We start from the raw sequence: 20,501 nt of genomic DNA, 5'->3' as shown, positions 1-20,501 counted from the left end.
TAGATTATAGGACTATAAATTTTTAGTCCTATAATCTAAATATTATCTAGGGAATATTTCTCCATATACTTAAGATTTCCTCAAAAACCTGGTTTTTTATTACTGCAGTTTTTAATCATATTTATGATTCATACATTTGAGAATACTAATGTCTTTAATTTCAAATGTGTACATAAATGTGTTTCCATTTTCAATTATTTCCTTTTTAAAGTGAATCCTTGGAAATGGAATTATTTAATATAAATATATTTTTTTAGCTATATGTTTACTAGCATGGTATGAGAATACCCTGTTCACACCAACCTTATCATCACTGGGTATATTATTACTGATGTTGTAATAATATATTTATACAATGTGATGGGCAAAAAATTGCAATATTTTTTACTTGTACTTTAATAATTACTGGTGCTTAGTGCCTCAGCTTTACTTTATAACCACTTTTCCAGGTTCCAAAACAGACCTCTTGAGAAATTTAATGTTATTGAGACTTTGTAGAAATTTTACTATAGTCTTTTTAGCCGGGAAAGGGTTTATCTTACCTTTTCTTTAAGTTTTTTAAAAATTATCCTCATTAAAGTTTAATTGTTCCTCCATATACTTTTTGCACATTTTTGTTATGTTTTTAATCAATATTTATATATTTATAGCCATTATGAATTAGTTTTTCCATTAGTCTTTTTTTACTACGTTTTTGTATGTATTGATTTTATAACTTTTACCAGCACCTTAGAGAATTCCTTTATTTGTTTTCATTCTGTTATCTTGGGGTTTTTAAGTAGACAAAAATTATCTTCTGCAAAGAATAAACTTTTCTTTCCTATTCGTAGACCTCTTTTTTTCTGCTGCTTTTCATAGTTAACTAGCAAATTTCTTCTTAAAACAGTTTAAACACTCTTCTACAATAGAGGAAAATAGTCTCATATTTGTGTTGGTACATATAATAGAGTTACAATAGTAAAGTAAGAACTCAAGGGAATGCTGTATAGGTATAAGAATATAAAGAAATAGCACCCTTGGTTAAATACAAACAACAAAAAACTAACTTTGTAGTTTTAAAGAACATTAGTTGTGGTGTTTGCTGCCATCTAGTGGCTTCAGCTAAAAAAAAAGAATGTCCCCGAGGACTCCCAGAAATATCAGGATGAGCCTGTGGGAAGGGAAGATGGCTAGAAGGTCTGTGTTTGAAAGTAGAATGTGAAAATGGGGATATAAACAAATGCTGTTTGGGTTTTTACTATTAATATAACTTTATTAATATTTACAGAATGAACCATCTTTACATTTTCTCAGATATGCCCCGCTTAGACATGGAACCAACGGCTAGTTTTCTTTGGTGTGTAATGGGAAGCTCACATTTTTTTGCCCACAAGATTGTCAGGAACATAACAGCTTCAGATAAACAATCTTTTAGGAAGCTAGTTTATATAACTCGTTCCCTCTTTTTTAAAAAGTATCTTTTTATTGATTTCAAAGAGTAAGGGAGAGGGAGAGAGAATCATTGATTGGCTGCCTTTTGCATGCCCCCTACTGGGGATCGAGCCTGCAACCCAGGCATGTGCCCCTGACCAGAATCAAACCCAGAACCCTTCAGTCTACAAGCCGAAGCTCTATACAATGAACCAAACCAGCCAGGGCTAACTCATTCTCTTTTGACACTTCAAGTTAGCAGCAGTCAAAGAGATGGTCCCCGCTGCTCTACATTCCATGTTTATTAAGCACAAACATACCAATGACATAGTTGGTCATGAGAGACATGACTCCATGCTCCCTCTCTCATGCCATTCTAGTATTACTTAACTGAAACACCAGTGCCAGAACAAGAGACCATTGCTCCCCTTCAAGGTGCCTTTGGCTTTGGGGAGCTTGGCTTTCTGAGTAGTTCCTCAACTGAGCTTACATTTTCCTTTTTCTCTTTTCACTCGAGAGTTTTTGAAGAATGGGGCAAGATTCAGAAACAGTTAAAGCCCTGACACAATTAGCTAAGATTCTAAAGTAACACAAACATGGTAGGATGGGGACAGAGAACAGAAATGTATTCCAGCAATTAATTGTTAGCAGTAATATGTAAGATACATCACACTTCTCAGGTAGATACTTAACTATATAACTTTTTCATTGTATCTAATTTTATAGCAACATGCTTGACAACTTTAGAGTGCTAGAATCAAAGTTGGTCTCACTTGTAAGCTTTGCAGACCATCTCCATTTCCTACTAGTACATGTCAGAGTCTCTGGGGATGAGTTGGAGACTTTAAAAGGCAAACTGATGCAGAGAAGAAAAGACTACAGTCATCAAAAGTCAAATGCTTTGACCTGGTTGGTTTGGCTCAGTGGATAGAGTGTCATCCCATGAACTGAAAGGTCCCAGGTTCGATTCCGGTCAAGGGCATGTGCCTTATTTATAGGCTCGATTCCTGGTCTTTGTCAGGGTGTATGCAGGAAACTCTCACATCAGTGTTTCTCTCTCTGTGTCTCTTCCAATCTCTGTAAGAATCAATGGAAAAATAACTTCAGGTGAGGATTTTTACAAAGTCAAGTGCTTTATTTCTTTCCAGTTTTATTTAGGCTATTCCTGGCTATGTTAAATCATGGCACAAGAGCTTTTCCTCCGTTGATTAAACTAATTTTGTTGAAAAGTTATAAGCTATTATAACTCTTTTTTTTAGGATATTTGGTTACTACTCAGTGTACAAAACAATATTAAAATTTATTGAGCTTTTACCTACTTACCAGTACTGTGCTACATGCTTTATATGCACAGTACAATGAAGAGCTAAAGAATTAAACATGTGTTTGAAAACCCCAACTTTATCTAATAGCTCACTATAGTAACTAGATTCTTTTGTATAACTTTCAGATATTTTTCTTACTTTTTTATATTTCTTATTTCCTTTCAGATTTGTTTTTTGATGATGAAGAGATAATTTTCACAAATAATTTAATGACCTATAAAAGTTATCTACCAACCTTGGATACTCTGTTGAGTAGGCTGAAACTGTATTTGATAAAGGACCCCCTTTTAGATTTCAAAGAACAGATCTTCACAGATGCTGATTTTTTCAGGTATTTAGTTGCACATTGTTGTAAATATTTGTAAGAGGAGAAAATATTATTTGTTTGCTCATAAGTCTACATGTTACCAATAATAATATTTTATCATTGTTGTACTTCAACTCTAATTTTTATTATTGTCTATCATTTTGGGCTACATTTTATTACATGTAACTTGCTATTAGTAAACACTAATTTAATGTTTTGTTTTTTTGTTAAGGGAATGTTTCTCTTTTCAAGGAGATTTGAAAGATCTTATAAAAGAAGATTTTTATATGGATAAAGAGAACTTTTGTCAGGAGAAACTAGAAGATACAGTAGGTTTAAATGAAGCTATAGTACTTACTTTCATTAATATTTTTACAGAAGTAGTAAAGCACACTTTAAAAAATTTTAGTAATTTACCTTGACCATCTACTATTATCAAATGAAAAAGACTTGATAATGGGTTGAACGCGTATCACTAAGAAATCAAACTTACTTCTAAGGTAGTAGTTCTAAACTTTGGCAACACGTTGGAATTACTTGGGGAATTTTAGTAAAATACTGAAGTCTGGGTCCTACCCACATATATTCTGATTTCATTGGTCTGGTGTGCAGCCCAGTTATAGAGAATTTTAAAACCTCTCCCAATTATTTTAATCATTAAATCTGGTATAGGACATTAAGTGATCATGTTCTAATTTAAAATTTTAGAATTTTTTAAATGTATTAGCCCAAAAGAAGACATTCCTGCCTATAGGAATATTGTACATCACTAATATAGTCAGTGACCATACAAAACATTACTCAGAACATTGCTTATTATGTAGCAGAATATATTTTTGGCTGCTTCACTTCTATTTTTTAAAGATATGCGTAGTATTAAAATTTTTGAGGGTGAATTTAGTTTAAAATTTGGTACATCAAGTAAACAAATATAACTACTTATAAATTCTGAAATCTTTATATGCAAAACCTAACTAAAAACTTGTTTTACTTCTTTATCGTCTCAGCCATCAGTTTTTCCTGAGTGTGAATTAATAGCTCCAAACCTCAAACAAGAAGTTGGTATTCCATCACTTTCAGAACTGAAGGAGTCATTACACTTAGTGCCAGAAATAATAACTTACGAAGATGAAAATGAATATGAAAAGCTTTTCAAAAGAGGTAAAGATTAATTTAAAAATTTATTACGTATAAAAACTACTTAATAATGTTTGTTATAAAAATGTTGTTCATTGCCCTAACCAGTTTGGCTCAGTGGATAGAGCGTCGGCCTGCGGACTGAAGGGTCCCAGGTTCGATTCTGGTCAAAGGCATGTACCTTGTTTGCGGGCACATCCCCAGTGGGGGGTGTGCAGGAGGCAGCTGATCGATGTTTCTCTCTCATCGATGTTTCTCTCTCATCGATGTTTCTGACTCTCTATCTCTCTCCCTTCCTCTCTGTAAAAAAAAAACAATAAAATATATTTTTAAAAAAATTTTTGTTCATTAAACTTTTTTTCTGAAACTCCAGATTTTTAAAAAAGATTCTACAGGATATATGGCGAAATCTCAGAATTATTATTGATAAGACTCTTTTCTCATCTTTCTTTATATGCTTGCAAGCTTACAATGTCTCTGAAATTCATCTGACCATTTCAAGATAGTTACACTAATAAAGCTATGATACCTATGACTGTACTACTTTTTTAGTTTTTTTCTTGTATAGAATGACAAAGGACTAACAACTTATATTCTAACTTTAGTTAAGTACAGAGAAACTCATAACCTAAAACTTAGATGGTTTCATCTGAGTTAGACTTAGTACATGTTGTTGAATTCTTTTTAAGGTAATTTGAGCCCAAATATTTAACTCCCCTCTCATAAATTTCAGTTGAAATTATGAAAGACTAGAATATTAGGGAGGAGTGAAGGAGAATTTGTGATACCCATTGAGAACAGGGTTGCTTGCTATCCATAGACCACAGACTTGAAGGAATTCTTTCAGACAAAACTAAATTGAGGGAATTATTCATCAGCCTACAAGTCAAAGCAAGGGAATGAAAAGTCAACCTGAGAGGAACCAAGATGGCGGCATAGTTAAACAACTAATCTGCTGCCTCACACAACAATTTCAAAAACACAACTAAAAGACAAAAACGTCTACCACCCAGAACCACGGGAAAGCTGGCTCAGTGGAAGATTTACAGCTGAGAAGAGAAAGGAGCACAATCGCTGAAAAGCTGAGGTACGGAGGCACGCGAATCGGGCCGGCGGCGGGCGGCTGGGTGCGCGGCTTTTCTTCAGCCCGCAGGGAGACAAGCTCCCGATCACTCTGAAATCCAGTTTCTGGGGACACTCGGGGGACCCAGACGCCTACGGGGAGAAGCTGGACTCTCGGCCATCGGGTCGGAAAGTGAGAGTGACTTTTTTGCAGAGGTGCGCCCAGCAATCATTGTTTACTGCGCTGGAGCGCGGGGCGCAGGGACTTGGAAACGTGGAAAGGCAGAGACGGCTGACGGCAGCCATTGCCGTTGGCCACGCCCCAGCCTAGTGACGCCCTGAGACCCCGCCCCGCCCTGAGGCCCCGCCCCGCACATTCTACAAACCCGCCCAGGCTCCACACAGCGGCTTTTGCATATAAATGGCCTGTTCTGTGGCAGCTTAACCAACTACAGCTCCAGACTGCTCCAAAACCGCCCAAGCAAAGGAGGAGAAAACTAGCCCTTGCTGTAGCTCCTGCTGGGGAACACACAGTACACAAGGGTACACCAAGAGTGTCCACCTCAAGTAACTGGGAGGCTGACCCGTTGAACCAATAGGACACCTAGTAGACAAAACTACCCTACCAACTCAGGGAAGCAGAGAATATGAGAAGGCAAGGAAACAGATCACAAACCAAAGAAATGGAGGAGAATAAGCGACTGGACATAGAGTTCAAAACCACGGTTATAAGGTTTTTCAAGAATTTCATGGAAAAGGCCGATAAATTCAATGAGACCCTTGAGGATATGAAAAAGGACCAACTAGAAATTAAACATACACTGACTGAGATAAAAAATATTATACAGAGACCCAAAAGCAGACTAGAGGATTGCAAGAATCAACTCAAAGATTTGGAATACAAAGAGGCCAAGGACACTCCTCCAGAGAAGCATGAAGAGAAGAGAATTCAGAAAGTTGAAGATAGTGTAAGAAGTCTCTGGGACAACTTCAAGCGAACCAACATCAGAATTATGGGGGTACCAGAAGAAGAGAGAGAGCAAGATGCTGAAAACCTATTTGAAGAAATAATGAACGAAAACTTCCCCCACCTGATGAAAGAAATAGACTTACGAGTCCAGGAAGCGCACAGAACCCCAAACAAAAGGGATCCAAAGAGGACCACACCAAGACACATCATAATTAAAATGCCAAGAGCAAAAGACAAAGAGAGAATCTTACGAGCAGCAAGAGAAAAACAGTTAGTTACCTACAAGGGAGCTCCCATACGATTATCAGCTAATTTCTCAACAGAAACCATGCAGGCCAGACGGGAGTGGCAAGAAATATTCAAAGTGATGAATAGCAGGAACCTACAACCAAGACTACTCTACCCAGCAAAGTTATCATTCAGAATTGAAGGTCAGATAAAGAGCTTCACAGATAAGAAAAAGCTAAAGGAGTTCATCACCACCAAACCAGCATTATATGAAATGCTGAAAGGTATTCTTTAAAAAGAGGAAAAAGAAGAAGAAAGATAAAAATTATGAACAACAAATACATATATATCAACAAGTGAATCTAAAAGTCAAGTGAATTAAAAATCTGAGGAACAGAATAAACTGGTGAACTTAATAGAATCAGAGGCATAGAATGGGAGTGGATTGATAATTCTCAGGGGGAAAGGGGTGTCTGTGTGGGGAGTATGGGAAGAGACTGGACAAAAATCATACACCTATGGAGAAGGACAGCGCGGGGGGAGGTAAGGAAGGAGGGGGGGTAGGAACGGGGTGGTGGGGAGATATGTGGGGAAAAAGGAGAAACAATTGTAATCTGAACAATAAAGATTCATTAAAAAAAAAAATGAAAAGTCAACCTGAGTATGTGAATAAAATTTATATCCAAACTTGAAAATATAACAGAGCTCAGAATGCAGGGTGGCCATGTGCTTTTCAGCAGGACACACATTTATGAATGCTAATGGAAAAGACAACTTTACTGGATGACTGTGGTATTACACTCCCACCATTTCCTTGGCTCTGATGGTGACTAAGTAGAAAGAGTCATTACCACAGAGGAATGAACAAGATTGCAAAATATCTATATATATAAAAGGCTAAGTGACTGACCGTATGTCCGTTTGACCGACAGACTGGCCAGTACATGTGATGCACACTGGCAATTTAAAAATAAACATTGACTCGCATGCGCAATACATATAAAGCTCTCACTGGCGCCAATCGCACGCATGTGATTCATTCTGTCATTGTCAATAGTGAATTTGGTTGTTTTTGTTGACATTCTGAAGCTGAAAGAAAGTGGGGTCGTCAACTGAATATGTCTGAAGAGCAATTATTGGCACAACTTACCTCTGAAGCCGAAAGAAGCCTGTGTCATCAACAGAATGTATCTAAAGACCAACTATTGGCACAACGTACCATTTGAATGATGATTCCATTATCATCGATTCAATGGATGATGCTGAAAAGGAAAATTTTCCCACCAAATTTCTTAATAGTATTACTCCTTCGAGAATGCTGTGTCATAAATTAAAATTGAAAGTAGATGTAATCATCATGCTACTGAGAAATCTTAATAGTAAATGGGGTCTTTGTAATGGTACTAGATATATTACCAAAAGATTGTGACCTAACATAATCAAAGCTGAAGTATTAACAGGATCTGCAGAAGGTAAGGTTGTTTTGATTCCAAGAATTGATTTGTCCCCATCTGACACTGGCTTCCCATTTAAATTAATTTGAAGACGGTTTCTCTTGATGCCAGCATTTGTGATGACTATTAATAAATCACAAGGACAAACTCTAGGCAGAGTAGGAATATTCCTACCTGAACCTGTTTTCTGACATGGTCAGTTATATGTTGCTTTCTCTAGAGTTTGAAGAGCGTGTGATGTTAAAGTTAAAGTTGTAAATACTTCATCACAAGGGAAATTAGGCAAGCACTCTGAAAGTGTTTTTACTCTTAATGTAGTATACAGGGAGATATTAGAATAAGTCTAATCAATTTTTCAGTCATTGTTTTTATCAATGTTTCTATATCATGTTTTTGTTGCTTTTATATCATGTATTTGTTGTTATATCATGTTATTGTTTATTTATTAATCAATTTATATATTACTTTCATATGCATTTTACTAATTTTCTTTCATCTCTGACACTCATTATAGAGAAAGGGCAAATAGAGATATTAAAATATTTTTTCTAATTAATTTCCTTTCAATGTGCACGAATCCGTGCACTGGGCCACTAGTCTGTTATACTACTACTTTGGCTGAAAATAGACTTCCTTCCTTTTCTTTCCAGATCTTACTACCAAGCATGCAATTGACATTGAAGATATAAAATGCAACTCCACAGAGATTTTGACAATTCAAAGCCAATGCAAACCAGAGCACCATAAACCAGGTAGGAATTTTGACTAAATCACTGAGTTTATCAGCCCTGGCCAGTTTTGCTCAGTGGATAGAGCGTCGGCCTGAGGATCAAAGGGTCCCGGGTTCGATTCTAGTCAAGGGCACGTAACTTGGTTGCAGGTTCCTCCCTGTCCTGGGCCCTGGTTCAGGCTTGTGCAGGAGGCAACCAATCGATGTGTTTCTCTCACATCGATGTTTCTCTCTGTCTTTCCCTCTCTCTAACACTCTCCCTAAAAATCAATGGAAAAATATCTTTGGGCAAGGATTAACATAAATAAATAAATAAATAAATAAATAAATAGTTTAGTTTATCAGAGGTTACCTATATCTGATGTAAAAGTACAGTGCATTCACATACAAAGTCTACTATGGGACAGTTTTCATGTTTAAAATTTGATTATTGTAATCCAAGGTATTATATTTTTCTCTTATTCTGTTCTTTTACATGTGTTACTATCATTAACTCATTATCCTTCTAGCATCAAAACTGAATACTATGCAGAGAGTTACAAAGATCAAGGAAGAAAAATAGAGGAATAGCATTAATATTAAAAATAGGAATCTTATAACAGTAAATGAAATTTTATATTTTATCTCAGAATAAATAATCTTGCTAATACTTGTTATATTTTTATAAATTTAACTTTTTAATCTCTCAAAGCAATCTTATAATTATTGTTAATGTTATAATTTTATCAAATTTGGAATCTTAGAATCACCTTTTGTTCCAGTGTAATGCCAAGTTGTGTTGCTTCTTAACTATGTTGATGATATTTAACTATGTTATTTAGTTATATTTATAATTGGATCATATTAATAATCTATTTGGAAGTTTACTTATTTATTTATGAAAGTGATAGGAACATACTGACTACTTATGAATAAATAAGGATCAGTTTGTTAAGCCCACCGTATTAAAACATAACTCTGGTAGGCCACCTAGACCCCAGACTTATTAAGGTGAAGGATTACTTACCATTAATACTATTTACTTAATATCACCAATATTTATTCTGGAGGTTAAAATAGTACTGACAACAAAGTTGTCAGAATTAAAAGCACGAGTACATATAAAGCTCTTAGAATTTATCTTATATAATAAACTCAATAAAGTTTAGTTGTCAATTGATTTTTTAAAATATATTTTTATTGATTTCAGAAAGGGAGGGAGAGGGAGAGATAGAAACATCAATGATGAGAGAGAGAATCATTGATTGGCTTCTTCCTGCACACCCCCAACTGTGGATCAGGCCCACAACCTGACCATGAATCGAACCGTGACCTCCTGGTTCATAGGTCGATGCTCAACCACTGAGCCGTGCCAGCTGGGCTCAATTGATTTTTTTAAAAATGACCACTATCACAGTTGAGACACCATGTGATATATGTGTAATTGCTTATATAGATGAAAAATTAACAGTTATTTTGTAGTTCAAGTAACCCAAGTTTTTATTGAAAAATTTTTGTTGTAACATAATGATTAAACATAATAGTTGCTAACAAAATTCTAAATTATACTTAATTTTATTCAATGTTTATGTAATATTAGGATTTTTAAATTTTTTATGTATTATAGAAGAGTTAGAAGAAGAGTTAGAAATGCCATTGCCTCCTCTACACCTAGCAAACCACCATTCTTCTGTGAATTCATTATGTACAGGACTTCAGACATTTCCATTTTCTCCTGTTTGTAAAATGTAAGTAAAGATTATCTAGAACTCCAATTGCAATTCAGATCAAGCAGTTTTTAATTAAATCTCTCCATGTAAAGGCAATTTCTAAGATACCTCTAAGATACCTTAAAACATTCTAAGAGAAAGAATAGTGTCTAAAGCAACTGGGGGGAATATATGAATATTCATGTATGTACTTGTTTTTACATGCATAGAATATCTTTCGAAGGACACAAAAGGAAATATGGAAGCTAGTAAGTGATAGAGCCAGGCTCTTTTATACTTTTAGTATTTTGAATGTTAATATATTACTATTAAACATAAACAACTTGAAAATTTTATACCATGTGGCATACATGTAACTTAATATTTTCCAAGTTAGTTTGCTCTCCTGGAATAAAGTCACCCATTCCTCTGTTTCTTATACCACTTATAAAACTAGGAACATAACTAGTATAGTCCCCTTCTTCCTTACTTTAATCCTGGAATTTAATGTGTCCTAAAGTAGCACATTTTCAGGAAAATTACAAAAAAACAGTCTATAAGTCTTTAACGAATTATTCTGAGGGTGGGCATCATAGGCGCTATGGGCTGGGTTTTGAGTTCTTAGCTGTGATTGGCTGATCTATCAGAGGAGAATGCTGTTGGGTTACCGGGAGCAACTCATCCTCAGATTCCTGCTAATGGTCTCAGAAAGGTGTCACAGCATAAGATGGAGGGGTCTGGCATTGAGGGATTATCATCATAATCATCTCTGGCAAAGGATTAGGTCATTTGGAGGATATATCTGTGATACAGAGAACTCTACCATGAACTAGAACTCCCTGTATCAGACATGAGCTCTTTAAAAGCAGCATGGGACAAATATAGAAAATACCTATAATTTTTCCAAGTAGTTTGAGTCCCTTTGCAGGACCTATATTCTCTTTTTAGTACTCTTACTTTTTTAAAATTTACTCCACATACCATGATTCTTCTGTTAAGGCAGATTGGCAATCTGCAGAAATTAGTATAATCTTGAATTTTAATTTGATATAAAAAACATTTACTTAAAAATAAGTTATATATCTATTTATTGTTTTTGTAATTTTAATAAATCTTTATTGTTCAGATTATTACAATTGTTCCTCTTTTTTCCCCCCATAGCTCCCCTCCACCCGGTTCCCACCACACCTTCTGCCTTTACCCCCCCAACCACTGTCCTTATCCATAGGTGTACGATTTTTGTCCAGTCTCTTCCCGCACCCCCCACACCTCTTTCCCCTGAGGTTTGTCAGTCCACTCCTGTTCTATGCCCCTGATTCTATTATATTCACCAGTTTATTCTGTTCATCAGATTTTTTATTCACTTGATTTTTAGGTTCACTTGTTGATATGTATTTGTTGTTCATAATTTTTATCTTTACCTTTTTCTTCTTCTTCCTCTTCTTAAAGAATACCTTTTACCATTTCATATAATACTTGTTTGGTGGTGATGAACTCCTTTCACTTTTTCTTATCTATGAAGCTCTTTATCTGACCTTCAATTCTGAATGATAGCTTTGCTGGGTAGAGTAATCTTGGTTGTAGGTTCTTGCTATGCATCACTTTGAATACTTCTTGCCACTCCCGTCTGGCCTGCATAGTTTCTGTTGAGAAATCAGCTGACAATCGTATGGGTGCTCCCTTGTAGGTAACTAACTGTTTTTCTCTTGCTGCTTTTAATAATCTCTCTTTGTCTTTTGCTCTTGGCATTTTAATTATGATGTGTCTTGGTGTGGTCCTCTTTGGATTCCTTTTGTTTGGGGTTCTGTACGCTTCCTGGACTTGTAAGTCTATTTCTTTCCCCAGGTGGGAGAAGTTTTCGGTCATTATTTCTTCAAATAGGTTTTCAGTATCTTGCTCTCTCTCTTCTTCTGGCACCCCCATAATTCGGATGTTGGTATGCTTGAAGTTGTCCCAGAGGCTCCTTACACTATCTTCATATTTTTGGATTCTTTTTTCTTGTTGTTTTTCCGGTTGGGTGTTTTTTGCTTCTTTATATTTCAAATCTTTGACTTGATTCTTGCAATTCTCTAGTCTGCTGTTGGATCTCTGTATATTATTTTTTATTTCAGTCAGTGTATGCTTAATTTCTAGTTGGTCCTTTTTTCATATCTTCGAGGGTCTCGCTAAATTTATTGGCCTTTTCTAGAAAATTATTGAAAAGCCTTATAACCGTGGTTTTGAACTCTATATCCAGTCATTTGCTTTCCTCCATTTCTTTCATTTGTGACCTGTTTCCTTGTCTCTGCATTTTGGCTGCTTCCCTGAGTTGATAGACTAGCTTTGTGTGCTAGGTGTCCTATAGGGCCCAGTGGCTCAGCCTCCCTAGTTACCTGAGTTGGACACTCTTGGTGCACCCCTTTGTGGGCTATGTGCACAGTCTTGTTGTAGTTAAGCCTTGATTGTTGTTGGTATCACTGGGAGGAATTGACCTCCAGGCCAATTGGCTGTGAGGATCAGCTGTGTCTACGATGGGAGAACTGTGCTGGAGACATCCTTATGAGACAAGACTTGCTTCTGTGGGGCTTTGATGCTCACTGAGTCTGCCCCTGAGTGTGTCCCTTATGGATCTGAGGAGTTGTAATCTGGATGGTCCTACTCTGTCCCCTGGGTACACTGGCTCTTGGATCTCGAAGGAGGTGCTAATTTAGCCTCTGCCTGAGGCCACCCAGCAGGAGCAATGGAGAGATCTGCAGATTCCTCTTCTTTGTTTGGGTTTTTGAGGTGCCCAGATGAGGCCCAGCTGTGAAGCAATTCAAGCTGCTGCGGGGCCTTGAACCTTCTTTTGGATGTTCTGGGTCTCACTGACTCAGCTGCAGTTTGTTAGGTAAGTTTAGAATTCAAAGGACTAGGCCATTCATATGCAAAGCCTCTGCACTCAGCTTGGATGGGGCGGAGTCTCGGGGCGGAGTCTCAGGGCGGAGCAAACAGCAATGGCTTCATGGGGCGGGATCTCAGGGTGGAGCAAACAGCAATGGCTTCCCATCAGCCCTGCCCTAAGAGGCCCCTGGGTCTCAGTGTCCCACGGTAATCGCTGCAAGCACCTCTGAGAGAAAGCCGCTCTCGAGTTTCGCCCACTGCCTGACAGTCCATTTTCTCTCCGTATGAGTCTGGGTCCCCAGAGTCTCGCCCGGAACTGGAGTTCAGAGCAGTCGGGAGCTTTTGTCTTCCTCCCGATTGAGAAAGCCAGCCATGTACTCAGTTGCCAGCCCTCTCCACGCGTGTGCCTCCGTACCTCTGCCTTTACTTCCGCAGCTCCTAAGAGTCTCAGTGTGCTTTTCTCTTTCCTTCTAGTTGTAGAATTTTTCACTCAGCCAGCCTTCCTGTGGTTCTGGATGATGTCCGTTTTGTCTTTTAGTTGTAGTTTTGAAATTGTTGTACGAGGCAGCAGTTCAGGTGTTCACGTATGCCGCTATCTTCTATTTATTGTTATAACTCAAATATCTAATGAGAATTTATAAAACTTATCTATGTATTAGAACTTGCCCAAATTAGGACAAGAGACTAAAATTAGCCAAGGTCCTAAGGTCATTCAAAACAACTTAAAGTGGTCTCATCACCACTACATTCATTAACAAGCAGTAGATCACTTCCATTTGGTTTGTGAATCATAAAAACTTAAAAATGCCTATTTTAAAAATGGATTTACACCTCAACCGTGAAACTGCAAACAAAGAGGAAAAGTATTAAAATAAAAATACAACAGAAGGGAGAAATAATATTACTGTATTTTTAACTTGCTTTTATGACCCCAGTTACTTTGTTTCAGAACAAATTTTGGCTGGAAATATACCCAGTTAACACATATTTTTAGTGCCTACTGCCTATAAAACTCTATGCTAAATTTTATGGGGCTACAAAGAAAAGTCTGCATGGCATAAGACTTAATTTCCATACTAACTGATTTCTGAATTGTGAACATTTTTAGATATAACCAGAGAAGATATCAAATTCAGACATGTCTTCAGAAATTTCCACTAAGCATGAGAATATATGTCTATATTACAGTCTCCTGTTGGACATGGCCTGCCTAAATATTTCCCCTTCTTTTTACTTTAAAATAATTACCTACAATCTGATGTATCCAGTTGCCAGAGACCTTGGTAAGGTTCAAGAATTATCTAGATTCTTAAATTTTGCCACTACATGCCAGATTTTTTTATTATGTGGGTAAATTGGATTGTTTAGACATAAAACCTAGCTTTCTTAGCCCATGACTGTCAATTTAACTAGCAGTACTTATCATTAGCATGCTCCTATATGTTTCATATGAACAGAGAAACAGAATACAATCAGTTGTCACATAGGAGGGTTTAGGAGGTTTGGGAGCATAGATTAAGGGAGTTGTGAATTAATGCTCACTTCCCTACCAAGGTTAGCATCTTCATAGTGGTTGATGTACTATAATTTACATTGATTATCTACATATTTTCTCCGTTTAGCACCAAAAAATACACAAACAGACACATATCACTCACTCACACACCCATCAAGATTGAAGGACCTGAACTAAACGTTAGGACCTGTCACTTCCTGAGAAGATAGAGCAGACAGAACTTTTTCATAGTTCTGATGCTCAGCCAGTAGAGGCTCCAAATTTTTGGTTTAGAATGGACTTGGGGACAGCAATTTTGTAAAAGTTGGTGTTGAAACTGCTATTTTGTATAGTAAGAGGCACAATTTTACGAAAATTGTTTTTATTTTGAGTGACTTATAGGGTTGGTGCTAGCACAATTTATGGAATAAAGTGCGAAAACCCTCCCAAGTCAGCCTCCTCTGGCTCTAGGTTCACTGAGGGAGACAGAGGTAGGAATAAGTTACCAGCAAGCAGGACCAATGAAAGGGTTGACAAATTGCCAAATCTTCCCAGGGGAGGAGGAAGGAAGAATTTGAAATTTGGTCTGTGGAACTCTCTACTTCAGTTTATACATTTATAAAATAGTTAATTCTTCACTTTGCTTTTGAATGTAAAGAACTTTTTCTTAAAAATATTTATTATTCAAAAAAGACATAATATTATTAATGTATTAAACTCTAACTCCTTTCCCCTCAGTAGTTTGCTTACTGCTGAAAAATCAGCCAATGAAGACTGTACAGTGTGGCAATCTGAAAGCTGCAGAAGCTTTCAGAACTCATTTTTGCTTCCAGGTAAAGATTAATTGATTTTGAATGCTAAATAAAGTGTATAGACAATAATGTACAATCAGTAGAAATGTAATTGTCCAATTCAATATGTTTATTATTAGTACTAGTGGCCCAGTGTATGAAATTCGTGCACCGGGGAGGGGGTGGTGTCCCTCAGCCCCGCTTCCACCTTCTCCAATCTGGGACCCCTCAGGGGATAACCAGAAGTCGGACATCCCTCTCACAATCCAGAACTGCTGGCTCCTAACCGCTCACCTGCCTGCCTGATTGCCCCTAACTTCTTCTGCCTGCCAGCCTGATTGTCCCTAACTGCTCCCCTGCTGGCTTGATTGCCCCTAACCACCTCTGCCTTGGCCCCGCATCCGGGACCCAGGATTCCCTCCTCCAGCCAACCACAGGCACCCAGGATCCAGGCTTCCCTTCCTCTGGTCAGCCATAGGCGCCCAGGCCAGCCGCAGCCGCAGGGGATGGGGGGCAGGTGGCTTCGACTGGGCTGCAGCTTCAAGTGCTGGTGCCTGGACCACAGGTGGGCGGCTTCTCCATCTTCCCTGGGATGTAGTGTGGGCAATTTCTCCAGCTAGCTATGGCCTGGGATCATGGGGCAGGCGGCTTCTTCATCTCCTGGGCCGCACCCAGCCTCAGGCACTGGGGCCCAGTTTCTCTGTCTCCCCCAGGATGTGGGGCGGGCGGACATGAGGCTTCTGCTGCTGGCTGCGGCCTGGGATCACGGGGCAGGCGGCTTCTTCGTTTCCCAGGCTGCAGCCAGCCTCAGGCGCTGGCGCCCGATTTCTCTGACCACCACCGGCCCGGAGCAGTGGGGGGCGGGGTTGCTGCCATGGTTCAGGTTAATTTGCATACTCACTCTGATTGGCTGGTAGTGTATTGGAGTGACGGTAATTTGCATGTTTCTCTTTTATTAGTGTAGATTACCATCATTATAAAAAAACACAGTTTTAAAATTAGAATTTTAAAATTCATAATCCTAATTTTGGGTTGATGTTTATAATGCAGATAATAATGCTAAGTAGTCATGCTACTTCAGTTCCTCTATACATTATGATTTGTCCCTATTTAGGCTAAAGGTATTGAAGCAGAAAGCTCTGTGCCTTGCTGTCTAAGCTGATAGTCATCATAAAATCTAATCAAGTTTATCTTCTTGTTTAATCTCATTATAATGAATCAGAATTTCTGTTTAATAAATCTTATATTCTTAAAAAATGTTGTCAGATGTACTAATTTAGTAAATACTAAAATAGTCAAATAGTAGTCCCATCTCCTGCTAAATATTAGAATAATTTTAACTTCATGATATTTCCACAGATTAAAGTAAATCTTTCATATGGTTACCATTGCTGTAATATTTTGAATTTTTACAAATATTAGTTATCTTGAAGATGAAATACCAGATATCACTTTAAGTTTCACGTTTTTTCCCTAATGTGTGAAAATCTATTTCACAAGAAATTTTCAGTGGTTCTGTTTATTGTATTTTTCATCTCTTTTGCCCTGTGAACTGTTTCAGACTATTTGTTATTTTGTGTTTGTTTTTTGCATTGTTGTTTTTTTTTAAGTGCCAAGAATGGAAGAGCCCAACAGTCAATACTCAGTTACAGATTTGAAAAAGATATTTTCAATTGAGGAAGAAAGCCTTGTGGTTACACCTGTGAGCCCAGAGTGGTGGAAACAAGCAGGACTAAATCTGAGAGTGACAGAAACTTTGGAACATCTGACTACATATTTCAGTCATCAGGATCTATCTTCTGATGACACTAAAATGGAGATATTTTTGCCTACAAAAGTACCTGAACTAGAATGTAAGTACATAATAGTAAATACCACTTGTATGGACATTTTCAGGTTGAGACGATATTAGATACTGTCTTTACCCTTGGTGATTGGGGAAACATAACTAAATTTTAGTGTTCAATATTAGCACTGGCTCTGCCAGAATTTATAACTTGGAGCTTCACCAAGCCCCATTTTCTTCCTTGGAAAAATATGAAAATTTGACTAGCTAAATCCTAAAGTCCTTTTCTGTCCTAAAATTCTACAGTTTTGAAGTTCCTAGCCATTTTTAATTAGTGACTTTGTTTTCTTTTACAAATGATTAATTGCCATCTCAGTTTCTGTTTACATAGCCTAAACACAAACCAGCAAGGTTATTTTTTTTGACAGCTGAACTTTGCTCAATAATATTTAGTGATCTTTCTTCAACAATAGAATATCTTCCTTTGTTACAAAAAATTTACTCATTTAGCATTTTTTTTTACTTATATAATTTAAGAAGATAAAAATGTCTTTTGAGTTTCAATCTTTTGAGTTATTTTGGTTGCTATATATGCCATTATAGTAAACAAGTAGCCCAGTGCACGAAATTCATGCACAGCGGGGGAGGGTGTCCCTCAGCCGGGCCTGCACCCTCTTACAATCCAGGACCCGTGGCTCCTAACCGCTCACCTGCCTGCCTGCCTGATCACCTCTTACGACTCAGCCTGCTGGCCTGCTCGCCCCCACTGCCCCCACCCGCCAGCCTGCTCGTCCCCAATTCCCCCCCACCCCCCGTCAGCCTGTTCGCCCTCAACTGCCATCCCCCCTCCAGCCTGCTTGCCTCCAACTGCTCCCCCTGCCAGCCTGCTGGCCCCCAACTGCCCCTGCCCCGCCAGCCTGATTGCCCCCAACTGCCCCCCTGCCGGCCTGCTTGCCCCAACTGCCCCTCCCCACCGGCCTGCTCACCCCCAATTGCCTCCCCTTGCTGGCCTGCTCACCCTCCTGGTCTAATTAGCATATTACCCTTTTACTAGTATAGATGGAACATTCTTAACCTGAATTATATCTTTTTGAAGTATATATGTATTATTTCATAAACAATAGTTACTAAATTCAGATTATTAAGGAGTTGGGAAAGTTTACTTTTAGTTTATTATACAGTAAATAAATATATTTAAAAGTGAATTTTAGAAATTATTGTGGATGTTGGGAGACTGCTTTAAGGAGATAAGAATTGAGGTAAGAATTGTTATCATCAAGGGATCTTTTAAAAACAGAAGACAGAGGGCTTTGGATATAGTAGGAAGAAGAATAAACAGACTTTATGAAGCAAATGCATACCAGTCTACCCAAAGCCTAGATGGTTATCCCTGGTAGAAGAATTTTTAAAGAGATTAGATCAGAGTGCTAGACAAAGAAAAGGGAAAGGAAGATTTTATGGTGTCTTCAAATACACAAAATGATGTATTCAATCTATAAAATTATATAAAGTCTTTATTATGATATATAACTATTTTGAAGTTAAAATAAATAATTTGCCTTGATATTCAATAACATTATGGTGATAGTTTAATCTGATGTTCAAAAAGTAAATAACTGTATCAGGAGCCCATGATCAAGAGAAAGCAATAGAAGAAAATAATCAGAAAAATGAAATAATAAAGTTTCTATTTACCTGTTAAACATACCAAAATATCTCTAGAAAATAGCTCAGAAGTTTCAAATTGGTACCATTCAGATTCTGTTCAGTCCACATATTATTGATCCATATGGTATTTTAATTAGTTATCAACATTAAAAATTTGGAGTGTTGCCATAAATTATCTGCATTTTGAAATTATCTTTATGATTCCAAAACCAGACTCATTTTTATATGGCAACATTTGGCTAGGGCCAATAGCAGCTCACCATTTTAGACCACACACCCTCCAATGCACCATAGTTCTCAGTACTCACAAATTGAGGCCAGCCCTTAGTTGGCATTACTCATTACATTCATCATTACTCTTGCACTTTTGCAGTTTTGTGTTATATTTAGTATAGTTAAGAGGAAATTAAAATGTTTCATATACCAATACCTCTAATAAAAACAAAACAAAAATAAAAAAAATTTAGACCATGTTTTAGAAGGAAAAATATAACATTTATCTTCCCAAAGATTGTGATTTAAGCCCTAACCATATACTTCCCTAATTTATATTACTTAGCATTTTTGTTCAAATAAATTTTGAGGTATAATTTATATATAATAAAATGTACCCATTTGTAACTGTACAGTTTTATGCATTTTGACAAATGTGAAACTACCATCATAAATAAGATATAGAATATTTCTAACACCAAAAAGTTCCCTTGTGTCCCTTTGCATTCTGCAGTGATTCTCCCTCCATCTCACTCCTCTCCCCTACCAGCTTTCACCCGTGACCCCAGTCAAGTAACCACTGGTCTACTTTCTATCACTATTTATTAGTTTTTCTTGTTATAGAATTTTTTAAAAAATATATTTTATTGATTTTTTACAGAGAGGAAGGGAGAGGGATAGAGAGCCAGAAACATCAATGAGAGAGAAACATCGATCGGCTGCCTCCTGCACTCCTCCCACTGGGGATGTGCCCGCAACCAAGGTACATGCCCTTGACCAGAATCGAACCTGGGACCTTTCAGTCCCCAGGCCGATGCTCTATCCACTGAGCCAAACCGGCCAGGGCTTGTTATAGAATTTTATGTATAGAATCATACAATATGAATTCTTTTGTACCTGTCTTCTTCCACTCAGCATAACATTTTGAGATTCACTCATGATGTTCTGTGTTTAACTAGCTCTTTTCTTTTTATTACTGAGGAATTTTTCATTATATGGCTGTATCATGGTTTGTTTATCAACTCTCCTGACACCCCCCCCCCCATTTTTCACTATTATTAATAAAACCTCTATGAATAGTCTTGTATAAATCTTTTTGTGGACATGTTATCATTTCTAGAGTGATTATTTAGGAGTAGAATTGCTGGGTCTTGTAATAGGTGTATGTTTAACTTTATAAGAAACAAATAAATTGTTTTCCAACTTGATTGCACCATTGTACATTCACAACGACAATGTGTGAGAGTTCCAGTTACTCTATATCCTTGCCAACACTTAGTATCAACAGACTTAAATTTTAGCCATTTTAATGGATGTTTTGTGGTATCTCATTATGGTTTTAATTTGTATTTTCCTGATGACTAATGATGAAAAGCAT

At 37.3% G+C, this 20,501-nt stretch overlaps 1 protein-coding gene across 1 annotated transcript in view; it reads left to right on the top strand.

Annotated features, from left to right (window-relative positions):
• Positions 1-20,501, top strand: part of SHOC1 (shortage in chiasmata 1) — a 62,637-nt gene that overhangs the window by 12,803 nt on the left and 29,333 nt on the right. The window contains exons 5-11 of the mRNA XM_028145835.2: positions 2,901-3,066; positions 3,275-3,371; positions 4,050-4,203; positions 8,544-8,645; positions 10,230-10,350; positions 15,404-15,498; positions 17,067-17,309. Of these exons, the coding sequence (XP_028001636.2) occupies positions 2,901-3,066; positions 3,275-3,371; positions 4,050-4,203; positions 8,544-8,645; positions 10,230-10,350; positions 15,404-15,498; positions 17,067-17,309 (978 nt within the window). The remainder of the gene's footprint in view (positions 1-2,900; positions 3,067-3,274; positions 3,372-4,049; positions 4,204-8,543; positions 8,646-10,229; positions 10,351-15,403; positions 15,499-17,066; positions 17,310-20,501) is intronic.

The sequence above is a fragment of the Eptesicus fuscus genome, chromosome 15 (genome assembly GCF_027574615.1).
Source record: "Eptesicus fuscus isolate TK198812 chromosome 15, DD_ASM_mEF_20220401, whole genome shotgun sequence".
Taxonomy (NCBI): Eukaryota; Metazoa; Chordata; class Mammalia; order Chiroptera; family Vespertilionidae; genus Eptesicus; species Eptesicus fuscus.
Note: the sequence above shows the minus strand (reverse complement) of the source record. Positions and strands in the feature narration are given on the sequence as shown.